This window comes from Mytilinidion resinicola (assembly GCF_010093595.1).
Source record: "Mytilinidion resinicola strain CBS 304.34 unplaced genomic scaffold BDZ99scaffold_23, whole genome shotgun sequence".
Classification (NCBI taxonomy): domain Eukaryota; kingdom Fungi; phylum Ascomycota; class Dothideomycetes; order Mytilinidiales; family Mytilinidiaceae; genus Mytilinidion; species Mytilinidion resinicola.
Window position 1 is genome coordinate 359,249 of NW_022985459.1, and position 21,119 is coordinate 380,367.

General features: G+C 52.9%; 7 protein-coding genes across 7 annotated transcripts; 2 read left to right on the forward strand and 5 right to left on the reverse strand.

Moving 5' to 3' along the window:
• Positions 1 to 1,977: 1,977 nt before the first annotated feature.
• BDZ99DRAFT_398277 (APA family basic amino acid/polyamine antiporter) lies at positions 1,978 to 3,920 on the forward strand (the record flags this gene model as incomplete). The annotated part of the gene is made up of 4 exons (XM_033716085.1): positions 1,978 to 2,133; positions 2,380 to 2,425; positions 2,481 to 2,506; positions 2,553 to 3,920. 4 exons carry the CDS (start codon positions 1,978 to 1,980, stop codon positions 3,918 to 3,920), a joined length of 1,596 nt encoding a protein of 531 aa, XP_033571209.1.
• A 2,618-nt stretch (positions 3,921 to 6,538) lies between these two features.
• On the reverse strand, positions 6,539 to 7,619 carry BDZ99DRAFT_481401 (uncharacterized protein; the record flags this gene model as incomplete). The annotated part of the gene is made up of 3 exons (XM_033722411.1): positions 6,539 to 6,552; positions 6,793 to 7,145; positions 7,414 to 7,619. 3 exons carry the CDS (start codon positions 7,617 to 7,619, stop codon positions 6,539 to 6,541), a joined length of 573 nt encoding a protein of 190 aa, XP_033571210.1.
• A 3,588-nt stretch (positions 7,620 to 11,207) lies between these two features.
• Positions 11,208 to 11,970, reverse strand: BDZ99DRAFT_525844 (uncharacterized protein; the record flags this gene model as incomplete). The annotated part of the gene is made up of 2 exons (XM_033726063.1): positions 11,208 to 11,498; positions 11,557 to 11,970. The coding sequence occupies 2 exons, from the start codon at positions 11,968 to 11,970 to the stop codon at positions 11,208 to 11,210; spliced, it is 705 nt and encodes a 234-aa protein (XP_033571211.1).
• A 262-nt stretch (positions 11,971 to 12,232) lies between these two features.
• On the reverse strand, positions 12,233 to 12,714 carry BDZ99DRAFT_525845 (uncharacterized protein; the record flags this gene model as incomplete). The annotated part of the gene is made up of 2 exons (XM_033726064.1): positions 12,233 to 12,516; positions 12,561 to 12,714. The coding sequence occupies 2 exons, from the start codon at positions 12,712 to 12,714 to the stop codon at positions 12,233 to 12,235; spliced, it is 438 nt and encodes a 145-aa protein (XP_033571212.1).
• A 136-nt stretch (positions 12,715 to 12,850) lies between these two features.
• BDZ99DRAFT_525846 (uncharacterized protein) lies at positions 12,851 to 13,925 on the reverse strand (the record flags this gene model as incomplete). Its single annotated transcript, XM_033726065.1, has 4 exons — positions 12,851 to 12,950; positions 13,000 to 13,338; positions 13,392 to 13,529; positions 13,603 to 13,925. The coding sequence occupies 4 exons, from the start codon at positions 13,923 to 13,925 to the stop codon at positions 12,851 to 12,853; spliced, it is 900 nt and encodes a 299-aa protein (XP_033571213.1).
• A 2,216-nt stretch (positions 13,926 to 16,141) lies between these two features.
• BDZ99DRAFT_545491 (uncharacterized protein) lies at positions 16,142 to 17,976 on the reverse strand (the record flags this gene model as incomplete). Its single annotated transcript, XM_033726846.1, has 5 exons — positions 16,142 to 16,590; positions 16,731 to 16,855; positions 16,991 to 17,492; positions 17,713 to 17,741; positions 17,789 to 17,976. The coding sequence occupies 5 exons, from the start codon at positions 17,974 to 17,976 to the stop codon at positions 16,142 to 16,144; spliced, it is 1,293 nt and encodes a 430-aa protein (XP_033571214.1).
• A 1,295-nt stretch (positions 17,977 to 19,271) lies between these two features.
• BDZ99DRAFT_481407 (uncharacterized protein) lies at positions 19,272 to 20,761 on the forward strand (the record flags this gene model as incomplete). Its single annotated transcript, XM_033722412.1, has 4 exons — positions 19,272 to 19,366; positions 19,427 to 19,437; positions 19,800 to 20,040; positions 20,506 to 20,761. The coding sequence occupies 4 exons, from the start codon at positions 19,272 to 19,274 to the stop codon at positions 20,759 to 20,761; spliced, it is 603 nt and encodes a 200-aa protein (XP_033571215.1).
• Between the last annotated feature and the right edge of the window lie 358 nt (positions 20,762 to 21,119).

Below are 21,119 nucleotides of genomic sequence, written 5' to 3' on the forward strand. Positions count from 1 at the left end.
CCGACGGCGTCTGGCCTATTCGCGAGGATGCTCTTGCAGAAGCTCCCTGGACCATCCACATTCCCAATCCAGAGACCCTCGCCCTCGCCCTCGCCGGGCGGACCGGCGATGCCCGCATGGAGCTGGAGCGGCTCTGACAGACACGCCGAAGGAAAGGAATTGCGATTGGGGCGACGAAAAGCTACGATCTGGTTCCTCTGCTATATTCACTTCTGCTCCAACCAATCCGCACGCTTCGCAGTCTCCCCCTCGCACTCAGCTTCCCTATCCGCCGTCTATCCCTCAAATCCACCCCCCGCATCACCCTCCCGTTCCAATCTCGTCACTCCATCCCTCCACCTCCTCTATCCCGCATCGGTTACTTAGATAGCCTCTGCAACGCCATCTCGGGGATCCACGAAAGCCCGGTGTGCCTTGGCGTGCGGGCGAGCGCGCAGGAGAGGACGGAGCGAATGGTGTTCGTCGTCGCCGGCGTAGCGTGCCGAGGAGGAAAGGGAGATGGCGGTGCCGAGAATCTATGTGAGAATGGTGGGGTGGAAGGGGGAGAGGAGGGTCGGACGGAGCTGAGGATGATGGTGCAGAGAGAGTTGTGGTAGGTGAGGAGAGACAGAGGCGGGGGGGATGGAGAGGAAGGTGGGTGGAGGCGGGCCGCTGAAGGAAGTAAGGGAAGAGGTGGTGGAGGTGTTGTAGTGGTAGCATAGGGCTAAGGTGGAGTTGCAGGAGAGGCGGTGGCGATTAAGGAGAGGATGCTGCTAGAGGCGCCTAGGATGGCTGTGACGCGTTTTGGAGGCATTCTAGGGTTTGATGGATGCTTTTCCAGAGACGGCGTGTTCAAGACGGTTGCTCGCGAGCTGATTTGGAGTTTTGATTTAATCTCTAAATGTGGATTCTCAGGTTGGAGATACGCAGAGGGGTAATGGAAGAGCAAGACGCTTACCTCACTTTACCTTTTAACTGATGTACGAGAGTCTGTGTATGAGAATCCGAATTAAAGTTCCCCGGTAACAAACTCCAGTGAAACCCTTTTGAATCATCTCGGGATGGCACGCATGATCCCAAGCCCCGATTTGGATTTTATTTGTGGGGAATGCTGGGCAGATATCATGAAGGCATCGAGATGTTGGATATTGATGATTCTCTCGTCCTAATCTTGGTTCTGAGGATATGCACTTGTGGATATCCCTTGAAGAGGTTCGTCTTGCGAGCGTGCATGTCAATCCCACGCCCAGGCAAAGATTACCGGAGTTGAAGGGACGTGATATCTCCGGGACGGAGGAACGCATTCGATAGAGCTCGTGCTATCTCCAGTGATTATTTCTCGTCCGTTCAAGTTTAAGAGATTGTTTTGGGGGATTGAAGGTCAGATGTTGGGTTACTTTGATGCTCGTGAACGCATTCCGGGGTCCTGGGACGAGGTCGAAAGAAGCTTTGCCGCTCCAAGCCGGACCGCTTCAAGAAGCGGGGAGCAAGAGTCACGTGATGTGCATTGAACTTGTCTACGAATGATTAGATCATTGGAGCTGCAGCAGAACTGCCATTAAGCAGCACACATACTTCAATAAAATGCATTATCTCTATAGCCCCAACACCATCGTCGCCAGCACGTGACCATCCCGATGCACCCTCAGCCGCACCTCGATGGTCAACGCCAACCACGGGCGCATGTCCATCTCGGGCGCATGTCCATCTCAGGCGATGCACCGGCCCTTATCTCTCCCGCCATCCCTCCCAAGCCCTCCCATCCCTCGTGGCGCCGTCTAACCTGGCACGGCAAGCGCACGCGACGCCTTGGACCGGGGCGTGCAGCAGCGATTGGCGGGGCGGCTTATCAGCGTGGGCGCCCGATACGACGCTATCAGTCGCAGGGACCGACGCCGGGGTGCTGGAACTTATACCGTGGAACCCCTCGGGCTTTATTTCGACCTCATTCACGGTATTATTGCCAGAGCGAAGACGATTGGAAAGAGGAAAGGAGCCATGTCTATCCCTGTTGTGCGACGCCGAACGAATAGTGTCACTGCCGCTGATGTTGCGATCCATGATGAGGATAAGCTGGCCGAGTTGGGGTATAAGCAGGAGTTGAATCGGAGCTGGAGCGCGTTGCATAATTTTGGGGTGTCGTTTTCGATTATTGTGAGTGTTTTCAGACTCTTCTTGTCATGTTCTTGCACGCGCTTTGATTTTCGGAAGCGGTTGCGGTTTGGCCATGTGGAGTGATGGATTGTGGACGCAGCGTCAAGATGGTGGTTCGTGGTTTAGGAACGCGATTGTGTCTCAATGCGCTTCAGAAAGAGACATCGTGTTGGGAGAATAGGAAAGCGTGAGACGGGTCGATAAAGAGTCGGGATTTTGTCAATGGAGTGCTAATCAAGCATGCAGAGTGTCGTCACGGGTATCACGACTCTCTTCTCCTATGGATTGACCGGTAAGCCCCAAACTTTCATATGCCATGTAAAGCGTTACGCAGCTAACATTCCCAGTCGGTGGCCCTGCCGTCATGAGCGTGGTAAGTCAGATACTCACCCCATGTCCACAGCATACTCACCCCCCAGGGCTGGATCATCGTAACCTTCATGACCATCTTCGTCGGGCTGGGCATGGCCGAAATCGTCTCCGCCATCCCCACCAGCGGCGGGCCCTACTTCTGGTCCGCCATCCTGGCACCCCCCTCGCAAGCCCCCTTCTGGTCCTGGATGACGGGCTGGTTCAACCTACTCGGCCAAGTCGCCGTGACCACGGGCATCACCTTCGGCTGCGCAGGTCTCATCTCGACACTCGCCTCCATCAACGGCACCTACACGCCAACGGCCGGGCGCACCATCGGCATCTACGCCGCGCTGCTCGTATCCCACGGCACCGTCAACACCTTCGGCGTCAGCGTGCTGCGCTACCTCAACAACTCCTCCATCATCCTGCACTCGCTCGGCGTGTCCGCCATCGCCATCGCTGTGCTGGCCAAAGCGCCGCACCACCAGCCCGCGTCTTTCGTCTTCCAGAAGTTCTACGACGGCACCGGCGACCCCGGGTGGAGCGTGCGCGCCTCGCCCGCCTACGTCGCCGCCTGCGGCGTGCTGATGTCGCAGTACACCATCACCGGCTTCGACGCGTCGGCGCACCTCTCCGAGGAAACCAAGAAAGCGGAGTGGAGCGCGCCCATGGGCGTGCTGACGTCCATCATCGTGTCGGGCATCTTCGGCTTCTTCTACCTGCTCGCGCTGCTCTTCAGCATCCAGGACTTCGACAGCACCGTCGACTCGGCCGTCGGGCAGCCGGTGCTGCAGATCTTCATCGACGTGTTCGGCACCAACGGCGCCATCGTGCTCATGACGCTGATCATCGTGTGCGTGTGGCACTGCGGCCTGTTCTCCCTGACGAGCAACTCGCGCATGATGTTCGGGTTTGCGCGCGACGGCGGCTTGCCGCACTTCTTCCACGACGTCGACGTGCGGTTCAAGAGCCCCGTGCGCACCGTGTGGCTCGCTGCGTTCCTTGCCTTCTTGCTCGCGATCCCGTCGCTTGGTTCCTCCGTCGCGTTCGCGGCCGCGACGTCCATCGCGACCATCGGGCTGTATATCTCCTACGGCCTGCCGATCCTCATCGGGGCGCTCTGGCCCGGGAATTTCGCGAAGGGCCCGTTTAACCTGGGGGTTGCGAGCAGGCCTGTGGCGGCGGTCGCGGTGCTCTGGATCTGCTTTATCAGTATTATCTTTTGCTTGCCGACGGCGAATCCGGTCACCAGCCAGACGCTGAATTATACGCCGGTGGCGGTGGGGATTATTCTGTTTTTTTCGTTGGGGAGCTGGTTTGTGTGGGCGCGGAAGTGGTTTACCGGGCCGATTAAGAATGTGGATGGCCGGGTCGTGATTGAGACGCAGGAGGATCCGGTGGCGGTTGCCGAGGGGCGGGTGGAGAAGTTTTAGCCGGTTTGGACGGCGAGGTCTCTCTCGTTGGGGGGGAGTCTTTTTGGATGTGAAGGGGTGGTGGATGCGGACCGATTATGTGGGTCTTTCTTTTTTGGTGAAGAGTTCGCGCCGTGGTTAGGGTAATGTGCTTGGAGCTCGTCTTCGCGTCTTCTGCGCTGTGCGTGCTTCGTCGAGATTTGGATGTGCTCATGGGAAAACGTCCACGTTGCCGAGATATCAGTGTTTGATTCTGCGACACGGTATCTGGAGCCTGTCTGCTCGCCATTTAAAGCTCCGCAGTCCTTCTCGATGGGGGTAGTAAGTATGCCCGCTTATACCGCTATCCCGTGTTGCGTACTGGATGAAACACGATGATAGAGGGCGTCTAGTAGTGACGGCAAGCATCTTTGGAAACGGCCAAGATACGAAAATGCCCTTTTCGGGCAAGCCTTGGCAAAACTGAGTGGGCAAAGTGGCGAACACCTAAGCAGAGACCATTTTGTATCTTGGCATAGAAATTCAAGTGCCAAGGATTTTATGCTGAGATACAAAATGCGTTCGACGCTTTTGCACCCTGGTCACGCGAAGCGCTGGTTATTTAGGTCGGTAAATTCTGTATCTTGGCGTTGGTACGCGTCTCATTCTGAGGGTCTACTTGATTTTGGTGAATTAGATTTACTAAGGCGTAACACACAGAGAATACCCAGGTAGGGGTGGAAAAGTGGTGAACATAGAGGCTAGTGTGTTCTCTTGGTGTTTTTTAAGTTGGGTCTATATGCGGCAGGCTTAAGATGGAGATGGTATCGGCAAGTAGAAGCTCGTCTTTAGTAGGTTTGAATGTTAGTAGTGCAGTAACGTCCTGGATTTTTGCTGTTGAATCGGTAGGCTGGTTACGGTGCCAGGTGCCGTGTTCGTCGAGGGGCTATTGTAAACGATACGGATACTCCATGGGATGGTGATCGATGTCGTTCAGTTTGGCCCGGTTGACGTCGATTGGCGCGGACTAGTGAACTTGGATGATGAATGAAGTTTCTCGCTGAAGACACTGCTAAGAAGGGTTGAGGTCTTCATCAGGACGGCTGACAAGCTTTGCGGTCCCTTCAACATCGGCGATGGCGGTTTCGCGGATGTGCAAAAGAGTAGCTGTGTCAACAGGCTCCTCCTATGTATGGTGAGAGACGTGCACGCTGCCGAAAAGTGCTTGGATTTTCCCCTTTACTTCAAGCCTTGGTTGAAACATCCGGCTCGAATATCATATTGTACTTTGTCGTCCTTCTTGTGCTCCTCCTCCTGATTGCGCTTCATTTGGACTCCGACTTTGGACCGGCTACCAGTGCGAGGGATGATAAGCATTGAGCAGGTCAATCTGTCTATCTCGCCAAGGCTGTGAAAGCAGTTGACGATGTCATGACTTTAAGGTCGAGGCTTGAAGCGATCGAGACTTGCTACTTCGAGATTTATCCCAGACTTATGGTTGAGCTGCGACAGCTCAGCCTCCTTAGTTGCAAAGAGGGTTCAATCTTCGTGGCCCCGAACCGAGAAGCATCGACGTTTCAGGCATTACCCTAGCGAGTCTGGAACGAGTACTGTGTCGACTGCTGCAGTAGAAGCCATGGGTTCGACCAAACTGCTTCTGCGTATCTTGGGGTGAGGTAGCACCGCCGGTTCCTAATTTACTTTTTCTTCCCCCTTCCCCTATAGGTGGTGTGTTCGTGGACAGGGCTTTCGGCCGTTGCTCCTACCATCCGGTGCAACAGTTAGCTTTCACCGCTTGTAGTCAGAACTCTTCGAGCAATTCGCACAGAGCCTAGCAGCAGTGCCAGACGTCAAAATACAAAACGAGAAAGAATTTTGCATCATAAGCCCATCGAGCTATATCCCCGGTCGAGGCTCCTGCTACTAGCATGTGTAGAATTTGTCCCAGAGAACGGCAGCAAATCACCCGCTAACTCTGAGAGCTGTCGCAATCGGACGCCCTATGAGCTAAGTCTGCTTCTGCTAGTCTCTGCAAGGCTCATCTCTTTGTTGGTGCAGCGCAATTGGTGTTGTAGACCAGGGCCGCAACAGTGGGTCTATCCACGTCCTCGCTAATACTCTTTCGCTCCGGGTCGGATAAGTCGACCACCACGCGAACCCTGAAGCCCAGGGAGGCCTTGTGAAAAAGCTTGGGAAGATCAGGTTGATACGGCTGATCATCCTTTCTGTTTAACGTCTCCAGCACGTCTGGGTGGATGTGCGCGACCGAGCCAACCAGTTGGCAGATATCGTGCTAGACTTTGAGGAGGGGTAAGAAAAGCCGCAGATAATCAAGAAAAGACATCGCAATGCTTATTTGAACGCCTCGAGAGGACGCTGTCTAGTGTCGAGGAAGATGAAAAAAGCTTGGAGAGGACTGGTGACGGGAGGAGGCAATGGCGATGGCAGAAGTATCGAAGAAGCACTCTCCCGAACTCGCCATCTTTAAGCTCTGGATGTAGATGTGGTGCCGGGCATCTACGCACATTAACGCGTATCCTAAGGATAATGTGGACCAATACCACTGCATAATGGCATCGATTGAGGTCGTGTTTCTTGTATTCCAAGTAAGGTGGACGCAGCTAATTGAAATGCAAGCAGATCAGCCTTGCACAGTCAATCTAATCCGCAGTGCCTGGAAAGAGATAGTGTAAGTGATCAGACTATGAACCCATACCGTTGCATGATGGCATCCCTTGGAATGGTAAGTTCTTCTATTCCTGTTAAACTGAATCTAGCCAATGAAATTGCAACTAGCTGATTGCAGTGTAATCAGCCAACTGACTTAATGCAAGTACATCGGTCATACAAAGCCAACCTATTGTCCGGTTGTAGAAAACCAAAGTGTAACCATAGAGCTCCATAGTCGACGCACACAGCATCCCTAATTGTCCAATCCTTTCTTCTCGACTTCCTGATGCGCGTCGTCCACCAAACCGCCCGCCATCTCGAATATCTTTCCGAAGTTCTCCAAGCCATCTGCATGCATCCTTATCCTGAATCCCGGGATGCGTTTCCCTACATTGAACGAAGCCTTGCGGTGCTTCAGAGAATGGCCACCAATTCCCCTCAGCGCACTTGCCAACGCGGGGTAACATCTTCAATCTGGGCTCTGCGCTGTACATCGCTTTCCGAGGATCTCCTGGATCGCGCTCTGGTCTTTGGCGATTTCTTGCAGCGTGATTTCCCGCGCCACGGTGTCCAGCAGTGCCACGGCGGAGTCGATATCTAGGAATGTAGTCATCTCCCGAGATATCTCACACAATGCATGTGTTATTGGAGGATCCATCGACCGCGATAAGGTAGGAGGAGGGTGGCCTGGTAGAAGGTGCGGAATAGGGGTTAGACCCTGTTGTGGAGGCAAATGGTGTTGACGTTTAGCGGAGGGCGGCCGGAGGAAGATCACTGTACGAACAAAGTGGGAGAGGCTGTGGAGGTTTTGCGGCCCTGAGAAAGGTTAGATGTGAGTATTAGATGGAAGTGAAGGGGACCTTACGGGCTCCAGGTAGCCCCAGCGTCAGACCTGCCAACAACAGGAGCGTCGGTGGGGACCGCGGTGGCAGGGGTATTAGGCTGGGAGGAAACAAAACTTGAATTCGACTTGAAGACGAAAGTGCTGAAGGCGCCCTTTCGAGATCTGTGTGGGCTCAGAAGAAGTGGAGGTCTCCGCGAATAGGTTACGCTTCCCTGGGGACTGGCCATCATGTCTTCCAGCTCGTCCAGCTTCTTCTCAATCGCGGCCTTCTTATGCTGGGCTTTTCCTGTTCCGCTTACAGTGTCCGACAGCGGCTCAAAGGCGACAAAAGATGACACGTCGAAGATTGAGGTAATGCTGTTTTAGATGGTGGCAAAGTGCTGTCCCGATTGCGTCTAGGCGACACTGTGTGGGCAGGTCCATCTATTAGTGTCTGGGTCGACCATGCGGTACAGGTCCACATTATGCTACGCATGGTACAGGAGGAATTTCAGACTGCCGATGGGAGAATCTTCGAGCGAACGTGACGCGACAAAAGTCGTCGAAGCCGAAGAGGCGCAATAGAAACACGGAGGTGGCCGGCTGGCTGAACTGGAAGCCGGCTCGACCTACTGAGGGTATGAGCATCCCAATATTTCCCCAGGGTTCCACTTGACCTACAATGCGACGTCTGCTGTATACAGATAAGAACACTTTGTGAGTTGCTGCTGCAACAGACAGGGACACCTTGTCAAGCGACACGTAGGGAGAAGAAGGTGGAAGATTGGATGTCTGTCAGTTTGCAGTCCGTAGCATCTGAAAATTGATGGCACGCGAACATTGTGTACATGAAAGCACTGTTTGCTACCGGCAGTGATTGCTGTAGGTGATTGTCGTAATATCGGTGAATTGTGTGTCGAGTTGCACATTAGCGAGGACTGAAGGTGAAGCACTGAACGATGGAGGGTGTTTAGCAATAGATAGAACGCATGTTTTGGGAACGTAAAGCCTCTTCGCCAGCGGACCCGCAGTGAGGTCTGATGTTCCCACCAAGTTGGACCCCCGCCAAGCTTTCCAAATCTTCACCCCTCGACATCAATCAGGCTATATATACCTCAATATTCTATGCGTCTCTCACCCTAGGGATCTGGCACCTAGGGGGCGCGTTGGACCAGTGTAACAATTATCGTGTTTCTGTCTCAATTACCTGTTGCAAAACTTCGGTTTTCATAGCCCTGGCAATTCGCGGCCAGGGTGAACTTTTGCTAGTTCGACTCTCGGTGAAGGCAGGGCTAAAGATCTTCTTTTTGCGCTCTTTCTTTTATTTGGAGGGCTTTCTGACGGTAATACTTCATGCTGGACTCGCTTGGGGCATTGAAGTCTCAAGTCACATCTTACCTGACTAGAGTTTCTTATTTCACCATCATTCATCTTCTATTTCCAACACAACCTAAATGAGGCCGTGAATACTTCTTTGAGTATCACCATCACATGCCGGTTGGGTGACAATTTCCTCCACTCCGACCCCGGGTGTCCGACTAACTGGCGGACCGTCTTTTTGAATTTTAGCGCCTGATTTCCGGCTAATATAAATCTATCCATCCCAAATATCATAGCTGAAACTTTTTCTCATGTTCGAATAATATCATCTATACGCCTCCGCGTCTCCTCTCCTCCGCCTGTCTTCGCAAGTCAGAAATACGGCAAGCATTGCCTTAGATATTTGAAAATAACTATGGTATACCCGCAGAGCCGCAGAACTAGCCGTGCTGCTTCCGTTACTACCTCGCGTCAAAATTTATTGAAAATCTTTCTAATGCACTAGAGGATTGACCTCTCCGTTCGTACAGAGTTTCAGCGCGTCTGTCTTTCCCATCGCGCTGAAAAACCAACCAAGCCTTCATTGCTAGTTACAAGTACTCCACTCTGACTTAGCCCAACTGACCAACAGCCAAAAATGCTTAGCCATCAAGTCCAATGACCAGTCCCAAACAACTCACCACATGATGTTCGACACATAGCTCCCAAGTGGTATCTATCCGCGAAACTCATCTCGTTCGTCCCCCTTTCTATCTCCGCCCAAGTTTGAGACTTTGCCCGGTCCATCTGCGTCTAACCACTCTCCGCCCTGGTGATATTGTGGATGAGCTTCTTCTCAACCCTATCTCCGATGCTAGCCGCGACCAAGTCATTCGATTCCTCCTCCTGGTTGCTGGTGTGCGCGGCATCAGAACGTCTCCCTCCCTCCTTCGAGGACCTTTTCCCTGGAAGACACTTTTCTTGGGACAGGGGTAGCATGAACACGAACATTCGGACTGAACAACTGCACCAAAGCGTCTAATTTGATGACCGGCCTTGATCCTATTACGTCCTGGTTAGCGTGTGTTGGCATCGGCCGCTCTCGTAGGCTCAGACATGCTCGATTTCTCGCCGCTCAAGTTCTTGTTCGGCGACACGGGCCCCAAGGTCCTCATCAGTGCCTTCTGCTTAGAGTGCCTTGAGGTTGTTCTCCTTGCGGTAGAAGACTGTCTCCTTCTCTTAGAGGCTGTGAAGTTCATCGGGGAAGAACTGATAGTCGTGGATCTGAATCTGCTTTGGTGGCTTGGTGTGATCAAGTGCAACGCTTTCGCACGCGACAATGCGGCTGCGGTCTTGGGATTTGAAGTCTTTAATGCAGGTGCCCGAATCAAGGTTCCAGAGTTTGGCGATACCATCACCCGACGCAAGTACGAGACGGTTCCTGCGAAGCTAGACTGCGTTGAAGGGACGGGTCCGGACCACTCCCCTGTTGGAAAGCTCGGCTGGGTCCCTGTTAAAAGTGCTTCTTAATAGAGTTTCCGTCGTAGATCTCCGTGGCTTCCTCAGCCTGTCGAGCTTCCTCTTCGGGCTACGAACGGGCCGATTGCATTCCAAGTCGTCTGTCATCCACTCCTTCAAATCGCCCTTTGCGGCTCTTAGCTCTCCCGTCAAAGCTTCGTTCTTCGTCTCTGAAGCTTCACTATTCGTTTGCAGAGCTTCAAATCGTGCAGAGAGGTCTGTCACGTTGAAGTATTTCTCCCGAAGCCATGTCACCATGCGGTTGAGAGAGTCGACTGTCTCATGCCGTATGCCATCCGCTCCTTCAGGTCGTTCGAGGCAACCTGTATCCGTTCCTCAAGCCACGGTTCCCTACCTACGCGGTAATTCCAGCTCTAATAGCTTATATTAAAGTTGTTGAGTTTAAAAGCTCGTAGTAGGACGTCGGGCTTGGTTGGCTGGTGGGCGCAAGGATCAACCGCGTTTCCGTGCTTTTCCCGAAGCGAAGTTCGCATTCGGGTGAAAGAGGCGAGTTCGCTAGCGCTTGGGCTGCCAGCTCTGCTGGTAGGAGGAAAAAATTGAAGAGAAGGCAAGGCACATTCCAATCTTACTTTGAGATTGTCTGTCAAACGTGTCCAGAAGACAAACCGTTGTGGCTGGTATTCTAGGCGCGTGATTGAAAGTTCTAAGGAGGGAGTCACACGGGACTGTGTTGATATAGCGTAGACATGGATGCGACAGTGAGTCGCTGCATCGTGGTGCGAGTCTATGTGAGCATCGGAGAGAAGAGGACGAGTGCCATCCCGTCGAAGATGTGTGTACAGTCCCACGGGCGGTGACGGGTATGCGACGCTGATAGCACAGAGGTCATCGCTGGCTATATCTATTATTCCACTGCAGCTGCTCTTCAAACTCTTTGGTCCTCTCGTGGAGGCAAGCGATGCACAGGAAGAAAGATCGCAGTCGGTCCGCTTTCTTTGGCGTTGATCAACACCCCAATCTCCATCGGGCGGTTATCGACCTTGACTCCATTGAGACCTTTAGCGTGCGACCGGTTGGATCTTCATTGAGCGATCCTTGGCTTTGACTCCGTTGAGTGCCTCCACGTCATCTTCTTCATTTTTGATCGGGCGGGCGGACACCATGACTTCGTTGAGGCTCGTCGCTGCTTCAGCCGAGCTGTTTCTTTCGCGAACAGCAAGAACAACTCGGATTGACGGACAGTCGGTCGAAAGAAGCACCTGTTGAGGAAGGATCGCGTTGAGTATTGTAAGACGGAACTCCAACTTGCTGAGGCCGAACTTGATGCTAAGGGGATGTCCTTCAGCTACCTGTCGTTGAACTTCCGGCCAGGAGAGTAGCCTTCGCGGGAGTCGGGTTGAAGCCAACGCTAGCATCTAGGCTCGCGGCACTATTGCGGATGCTCTTGTAACACGCGTCCTCAGTTTGTACTAGATGCGGCCCTCTGCCGTGGTGGTGCAGGTTGATTGGGCGTGCGGCGGGTGGTGGGTGAAGGAGTGCGTCTCTTAGTTGTCCCCTCAAAGCCTCGTTCTCCGCCTTCAGAGCCTCAAAGTGTGTTCGAGGATCAGACGCAGGCCCATGCTTCTCCCGAAGCCATGTCCCCATGCGGGTGAGAGAGGCGAGTTCTCTCTGGAGTGGGTTGTCGGACATGGTGACGAGATTCTTGCTTTGGAACGTCCGGTGGGTGAAGTGAGAGTGAGCGACTACGAGCTGTAGGGGGTAATGAGAAGGGAAGGGGGCGAATAGAAGAGTATCGCCCTTGCTTAGGACCTCCTCTCTCATTATGACGCGTTCGAGCTGCTTCACTTCGGGCACCGGATGGTTTTCTCGCAGAGAACTACGCTGTGATTCTCTGGGAAGTCCTTCTCTTCCAAGCGGTTCGGAATCGGTTGGTGTCCGGTCTTGCTTAGGAGCTCCTCTTTCATTGTGACGCGCTCGAGCTGCCTCGTATGGGACTCAACCATAGCTTGCCTGTGCGCCAGCCACATTGTTTTGTCCATTTTCGCAACCTCTAACTTCGGAAACAGCTGCCGCATCGAGCTCATCACCACTTGCTGTTTCTCGTTTTCTCTTGCGTCCGGGAAAATTGAAATTGTCTGCTAGCGAGATCAAGCTCCTGGCGCAGAGCTTGTATCTGACTCTCTGACAGGACAACCCGCTTGTCTGGTGCCGTCAACAGGGGCTTGGACGGGTCTGGAGGCTGCGGGTTGAGGCCTGCTTCGACTTTCGCCCGCCGCATCCGTTGCTTCCAACACCACCAGACCACACAGGCTGGCCCCGCTGGGGCGCCAGCTGGTCCAAGTAGTCGAGTAGCCTTGTAGTTACAAGCTACTGAGAGTAAGCTCTACGCCAAAGCTGTCGTATTGTGGTACTGTCGGGGACGAACTGCTTCGCCTTGCTCGCGGGGGCCCACACAGCCATGATATTCTTCTGCAGCTTGTTGGCGCCCGAGTCGAAGCCCCATTTGTCCTCCTGGGATAGCCAGCCCGGCAGATGTCTCATCAGTTCCGACTTCCGGTGCGGCATCGTGGACCTCTCCATGAGAACCCCGCTGTCAGCAAAGCGTGAACAAATCTCGGAGAGGAAGGACGATGAGGAGCGAAATGTTGTCGTTGCGACCCGCTGTCTAGTTCGGCTTCAAGTATAGCACTTCACTACCCGTCTATAATGAAAGATCTGGAGTGAGGTCTTGGTCGTATCTTCGTGAGGCGTCTGGGTCGGTGGCCGGCGTTGGCAGGGCCTTGGTGGCGTTCTTCGGTTGACTGTGCGAGTAAGAAACTGAATGGCGAAGGAGCTTTTCCGGGGACTTACGAGACACGATCGCTGAGGCTCTTGACCAGCTCAGTAGACAAGAAGTTCTGCTGATTGAGCATGACTTCAACCTTCAATGGGCGGTTGTTGAACTTAACCCCATTCAGACTCTTGGCCGCTTCAGCGGCGGCGGTTTCCTTGACGAAAGTAACAGCAGCAAGGTCACGGCCGGATATCTCACCCAAGATCGCACTGCGAACTGGCGGGAGGGTACAGCGGGTTTTAGTTGCGTAGCTGGTGTCAGAAGGACGCAGTCTGGGCGATGAGGTCCGTCGTGTGCCATTGCGGCTCACTTGGTTGACGTCTAGTGAAGAGTAGTCGGCCCTTTCAGCGTCGAGTCTAAGGTGGTGACAGGTCCGCGATGCCCTCCGCAGTACACCTATAGAACCAACGAGTTCCACGGCCGCTTTAGGCTTTCCACGACCAGCATTGCGGCTACAAGCTGCCTTTCCTCATTCACAAGCGGATTTGTTGCCGTACTGGTTGCGTTCACCGGCTTTGGCTGGTCCTTGGCGGCGTTCTTCGGTTGACTATATAGATCAGAATATGAAGACTAAAAAGTTAGGGAGGGGTTTAGAACCTTGAGTTGCGGGCTGGAGAAACGCCGCGGCGTCGCTGTCGCTGTCGCTGCCGCTGGCACTGCTTATACTCTCACCTCTGTCCCACTTGCTGTCACTAGCAGGCCCTTGCTGCCCAAGAGCTTGCGACTCTGGAGTTGTTCTCCCTTTACTGTGTCCACGTTCTACGTCGTCAAGGATTGTTGCAGCACGACTGGCTGGAAGATCTTCTAGAAGCGGAAGGGTGCCGGCTGAGCTTGCAGTGTCCTCGAGTGTAGCGCTCTCGCTTGCTCCAAGAAAAGACCTCTGTCTCTTCTCATTGTGACTAGGGTCGAAGACGTCCGACGAGTGGACGTGCTTTGATGGCATCATGCTACGGGAAGGCCGGAAGTGTTGACTAAATGTTCCGCAGCGGCCAGAGAAAGCAGGAACTTTTCGAGATCCGCGTCACTCAACCGGTACAGCTCAGGCAAAGTGGAGACGAAGGGGCCGGAGGGCGAAGGCACGGGTACTTCGTAGTGCAGGCGTGCGGCAGTGAGCCGAGGTGCTTTTGGCGGGGGTCCGATGGGCTCCTAAACTTCGTCGCTGTCTGTTTCCGACAGGGTCCAGCAGTCGATATTTAGACAAGATGAATAATCACCTGGGTAGAAGATAGAGTCTGTGGTCGTGGCGGGTGATGGAGTGAGGGTAAGGTGAGGAGGTTGGAGCTTGGTGTAGTCCGGTGCGTGGACAGTGGTCGGGTGGCCTTGGCGGTTGTAGATGCGGGCTCCTTGGGCTACTAGGTACAGCCCTTAACCTCAGATTTTTCACTTTAGCGACATTAACAAGCTCACGTGGTAAAAGACTTTAATCTGTTTACACATCGCTCCCCTTAATAGATCATGAACATGTTTTTAGGTTAAGTTGCATTAGTTCTAGGTCAGGCGAATTGGCGATACTTCGTATATTAGCCATCTTGTAAGGGACGGTCATCAAGATCGAAAATAGAACGACAAGCAACAAAGGTATTGATTTATGGTTTTCTTTATTATCGGGCTGCTATACTACGAAGGAATTCGTGTGCTTCCTGGTATGTAGAGAGAGAGGAGAAAGGGAAAAAGGTATTTAGGCCATGGCATCACCTCGCAAAGCATTATCGAAATAGCAGCAGCTATAACAAGTCTTGCCCTTAAAGTGCCATTAAAGCCTAAATGAAAAAGGAAAAGAAAGCACGAATTGACATGCCGTGCCCGTAACACCCCATATGCTGAGGCCGATCGACAGAAAGACTCCGTCAACTCGCCTGCTTGAAAGCTGGTAACTGTCATCGCAAGAAATTAGAAGCCGCCGTGGTTGCAAATGATTGCCCGCATCGCTAGTAGAGACGTAGACGCCGCCACCGATAGGAACACCAAACAAGGCTCGAGGAAGGATATCGGGACGAGCTTAAACGCTGGCAATGAAGCGGGCAATGAGGATGTCCATCTCGAGTTGCTGATAGATAAGACCCAAGCCGATATTGTTGACGTCCATGTTATCGAGATCTGCGTCACTCACCCGATACAACTCGGGCAAAGTGAAGACGAAGGGGCCGGAGGCCGAAGGTACAGGGTAGTGCAGGCGCGCGGCGGTCATGGAACAGCCGCATCAGCAGCCAGGGTTCCCTCCAGTCCTTTCAAATCTCATCCAGAAATCAATCGCTATGCCTTATTCATGCCCCATCGGGATAGCCATATCGATTCAAGCTCCAGTCATGATTAGTCGCTGTCGTTGCGCAATCTCTGTGTACGGATCTGACTGCTTCGCTCCCTCATTCCTTCGCAGACTTCCGAACGAGGAAAACTCCAACCTCAACTACTTTCTGCGGTCTACCGTTTCTGCAATACTTGCTGATGACTTCAATAAGAAGTGCGAGACTGTCAGAAACGATGACTAACACACACAAGGAGAGGCGGGGCGGGGGTGGTGGAGGCGGGCTGGTCGCGCTACAGCAGTTCTGGAAGAGAGCCTCGAGTTCAGGCATGCAGCCTTTTCCTGGGGAGCACCCAATCTAGAAAGTTTGTCACAGCGACGAGCTGCGTAGTCGTACGATGTAGCGCGTAGCCTCCATCTCCGTATTGCTAGTTTCCTGCAGATGCAGCAGGAGCCGGTTGCCGCCAAGGGTTCGCTGGCCAGGATTTGTATCGACAGATGAAGGAGTACGCTTGGCTAAGGCGAAGCGTGCAGTATCGATAGGAGGGCAAGAAGAGCATGATGGAGGGCGTGCACTTCGTCGGCTACATGTACACCACTCGAGCACCCGATCGTCTGCCTCAAAAACTCGATTTCTCTGCTGGATCAGCTGAGTCGCATCTTCGGATAGCCGATCTACCTCGTCGAGCAGCCGAGTCAATCCCTAGAACGATCGAAATGCTCGTCACTAACTTCCCAATTCAAGGGGTTGTGGCGTCATCTTGATTAAGGCGTGTCTGCTCTTAACGAGTTCCATGTTCTGCATTGTTCGTGCGGACTATAGATGGGACGTTCACCGCAAAATATCGTCGGGAGCAGTGTGCGACACATTTTGACAGTTGCTGGCGCCATAGTTAATGTGTCGCGGGGAACGCTTATACCTCGCGGACGTAGACCAGTTGTCCCATCAGGTTTTGGTTGCTGAGAGTGTTGACGGCCTGTTGGGCTTGTTCCCTAGTTGCGTACTCGACGATTCTGCCATGCTTATTGGCTATGAACCCTGGTGAGGAGGGAGGTGGCGGAACCGGTCTAAAACAGATGTACAGAGCTGAAGAAAAGCAGGTATTATCTCGGGAAAAGCTGTAGGAGCTGGGACCAAACTCCATGAATGAGACGTGAGGACCCAGGCGGTATAAGCTTCTGTAGGAGGTGGGAGCATCACCGACATCTACAGTGGTATTCTGGTTGTCTTCCTGGCCGTCTTCATGGCCGTCTTCCTGGCCGTCTCCTCGATGGGCTTGTTCCTGGTCATCCCGATTGGCATCTGGACTAGATCTCTGATGAAACTCCTGGTGATCTTCGTTTGAGCGTCTTGCTTGAACCCCTGCGGAGGATCTGTTTAGGCATTACTCAGCCTGTCGAGCCTCCTTTTCAGGCTAAGGGTGTATTTATAGCCTACCCTGCTATAAGACATCCACTCTGACAAATCGTGCTTTGCAACCCTCAGCTGTTCCATCAACTTACCACGAGAAAACTGATCCAAGCTTCGAGACTTAATGCCTGGTGCTGTCGATGTGAGCGGCAGAGTAAGCTCATCGATTGTCGAACAACGGAAGAGGAGTTCATCGCTTTGGTACGTCTGATGGATGCTGGAGAAGGGCAGTGTCGCGGAGGAAGGTCGATGACGACGCGTCCTGGGATACGTCGCTGAAATTTTGAGCGTAAACCATAGGTAGGAGGGTGAAGACGACCGGGATGGAGAGGGACTCTGCCTCCCGAATCACCCATCCATCTCCACCACAGTGGTCTTTTTTGCTGCTGGGGCTTCTTCTCTTTCGGCGGCTAGGGTTTCTCCTTGGGCAGTGTCTCTCACTTCTGGACCGACTCCGAGACCGGCTCCCAAATGGAGAGGTTTTTGGCCTGTTCTTCTGGCTAAACGAGAGCATCGCGAAGCTTGAGGTTCTCGGGAGGAATTGTTTGCGAGTTTCTTCGCGTACCATATCGTCTTCTCCGAAATCCGAAGCTGCTCCCCATTGAGAAACCGATTGGCCTCGTCGAGCGCTCGATCCACCTCTTTGAGTGGCCATTTCACCCTTTGACGCACCCGAACTGTTACTCTCGAGTGAGAAGTCGGGCGAGTTCCTAGCTCTTCTTCGATGAAACCCAACTCCGTGATCTTGGTATCTCCCATCACCTTCGGTATTCGTCCGCCGAACTTCACTAGCCAGGAAGCTTCCAATGCCGCGCTGTATGGCTGTGTGAGCTGATGCTGAGGTCCGGGTGTGCCTTTGAAACCCAAAGAGGGCGATTAGTCGTGGGCTAGACACCTAGGCCAGTCGAGACTGGCAAGATGGTAAATAAAGGACTGGACCAATGGAGAAGTGCCTTGATGATCGACTGAGACCTGGTGCTTGCCCATGCCCCATGCCCTGGAGGCCGGCACCCTCATCTCCTCCAGTTTTTTGCAAGGTGAACAACTGCCTCAATATAACCATGTTGGTCTAACCGACCGCAGAAGAAGTCACGCCAACTCTCCTGCGGAATAAGAGTACTTTTTTACTTGACTAGCTCATCGGCTTCACCTGATCCTCCGTTGGTGAACAAGATGATATCTGTTCTTGCTGGTATTGTACTGCTGGTATAATGTTCGCTTGGCCGGGCCCTCCTTTTCTGTTGCTAGGGCTTCTTCTCCTTCGACTGTTGCTGGGGCTTCTTTTCCTTCGACGTCCTGTGGCCTGATCCACTTCTGCAGCCTGGGCTGCTCGGCCATGATCTAGCATAAGAGCCGTGTGAGGGTCTTCTGCTGCTTTTCGCCAGGGCTTAGAGGGGCGCCGGCGGGGTAGTAGAGTGACTCGGCGAGGGCGTGAGCCTGCTTGGTGATGCGGTTTCTGTCGTTGTATGTGGGCTCTCAGCAGTTGGGCAGTTGCTCCAGTAGCGAGGCGAAGCTCCTAGGCACCCAATTCCAACCGGCAGTGGGGCATTCGGAGATCATGATGGATAATTCGAAGCTGGTCGCAGCAGCGGTGCACTTGAGTGTGTCTTCTTGGGATTAATAGCTTCGTGAACAACACGAGGGATTCAAACGGCAGAGGCTTCAGCGGGAGGCGGCAACACGGGGTGCTGGTGGGGAAGGGCACCACCGAAACTGGCGTCTTTGAATATAGGTTGCTCTCAGATGAAGCGTGTTGCGGTTGTGAAATGAAGGTGGTGATAGAATGGAGATAATAAGGTAAGATGGGGTTCGCGAGTTTCTGTTCGGCTTGGCAGGATCACTGCTGTCTGGGGTCAAGTACTACCAGCGAGAGACACCCCCTCTACTTCAACACGATTCTTTCCGCTTGGATCTTTTTACTCGAGCTTCACACGTAAGCTCACTTACTGGAAGTGAGTTTCTTTTCCGCACTGTTGAAGTGAAAGGGGCCGCCAATTCGTCTATGTCCACGCAATTCAGGACCGCATTTGCTATAGAGTCGACAAATGAGGAAAAATTATCAGTTTGGCCGACATCAGATGGGCTGCACGCCTTCTCCAGCTCCACTGCTGTCTCGGGTTGTGAAGAAGCAGTTCTGTGTTGATTTGAAGAGGCATAAGGCCCGTATATATAGCCTATGAAAGGGGGGGGGGGGGTACTCCCCTGTTCCCCCTTGTTACGGATATGGAAGGATGTAACGCCACTGACACGCTAGTAGTGGCAACCTGAGTTGCTGCCTGGGCAGCTGACGTCCCTAAAGATCTTTCAACAAGCTAACCTTACCCTTAGGCCGTGAGTCGATTCGTGACGCAGTCAACGAACCAGAACCTTAACAATTCGGAGAGTCTGAGATATCTTATCAACTTCACTCTAAGTAGTCGGAGGGTCCTACCTGCCAGTAGAAAATCTCCGAACATTGGGTAGATTGAGCAGACGTTCTTATGCAATTTAGCAAGTTTGGACTTAGTCGAAAGGACCTTTAGGATGTAGGCTAGACAGACTCCCCTTTTAACTTAGGGGCCACTTCCCGATATCACCGCCTACACTGCAGCCTTCGTCCACTCACCACCAACTATTGCGGATCACCGGAAGGAATGGCCTTCTACTCTCGCTATGAAGACTGCACCACTGCTGCGCAGAGTAATGACTTTAGGAGGGGCACAGGTGGTGACTCTTGTGAGGGAAGGATGTAAGCAGGACACCTTCTTGGGAGAAGAGGATGATTCAGATAATGTATTTAGACCCACAGCTTGTTCATAGGTACGTTTCTCCTAACTGAGGGGGGATTTATGGATTGTCAGCGCTGTGTGGCACAGGTTGACTCAGCTTGCCACTACTAGCGTGTCGGTGGCGTTACATCCTTCCATATTTGTAACAAGGGGGAACAGGGTAGCACCCCCCCCCCCCCTTTTCAGGGGCTATATATACGGGCCTTATGCCTCTTCAAATCAACACAGAACTGCTTCTCTTCAACTTAACAGGTTGCGGCATTCTTCGGATGGCGCTGAGACCTCGACATCTTATGGGACTGGGGACACATTAGGAGAAAAGCACTTTCGTGGGGACGGGAAGATTCTGCATAAAGAACTTAGTGTCGAAGGGTGCATAATACAAATGCTTAGGACGCATTTGTAAGGACGAGAGGTCTTATACCACAGACCGACATCCTCCACCCCTTTCGCACCAGTATCGCATTGGACTACATCACCGATTTGATGACCCCGGAAAACGCCAGAATGAACGTGAGATGTCAAGTGAAGCCGGTAACACCGAGCTTCCCGACGATATCTTTCCGGTTATATGTGGTCATCCTAAAAACCTCACCCGCCTGGCCCCGTTCAGGAATACCCTCGACACGCAGCTGTAAGAGTAGTATCTGAACAAGTATCCGGATGTAAATATTCATCAGTAAGGCAGCCCCCCGACAGACCAAGCTCTCGTACGCTGGAACAGAAAGAGTAGCATCGAAAGTAGAAGGAAAGGGAGGCTGCTGGTGGGCTACAGCGCTTCGATGACAACGGCATGCGCGGTGAAGGATCCACCACGAGCCGCCAAAGGAGTGGACCCATGAAGCACTTATTGGAGTAGTTGTCACCAAATGACAAGTAGAGCTTCAATTCGACCGCTAACAAAATGCAGAAGAAGATCAAGGCAGTTCATCTTCCAACCGAACTATCCGTCAACCATACCTCTTCATCCGCCCCGAAATCGAATGATCACGATCAAGATACCACGTAATGATAATCAAGCTCGGCGGAGGGTTGCAGCTTGGGGACTCAGGAGGGCGTACAATCGCAGGCAGATATAGGCCTGTACTTGGGGCTGGAGGACGTACAATCAGGTCGACTTTCAAGGCGATGTCTGGGGCAGGAGAACAAAATCAAGTTCGGCGATCGGTAGCAGCTTAGGGAATGCGCAGGATGCACAATCGGCTCAACCCAGCCTGGGTGGGCGAGTTTTGGAGCTGGAGAACGCAGACCAAAGACAAATCGTCCGCGACAGTATCGCACGGCGTCGGCTCTCACCTCAACCACCCCCCAGGACGGCCAAGCCTCATAGGGGAGTGGTAACGGAAGTAGCCTAAGCCTATCTTTTGCAGGTTCCGGTAAAAGTGGTGGAAATCTAGGAGAGAGCAGGACATTGTAGACGCGACTAAATCAAGTGGTCTTGCGAGCATCACAGAGGCATCAACGATGTTTAAATAAAGAGAACTCTGCGCGCCCAATAAATGATTCTTGCCCAGTCCAGCATTTTTAGTTTCCACCCCCCTTCTCCTCTCCTGGAAGCGGCGACGCTGTTCGACTAGAAGTAGGATAGCTATTATCATAGTCAGTAGGGAGGACAGCATGAGCATGTAGGGTGTCATTTTAACCTAGTGGTAATTCACCCTAATTTTAAAGTCAAGTGCGAATCCGACTAACTTCAGCCATATTCAGTATCCA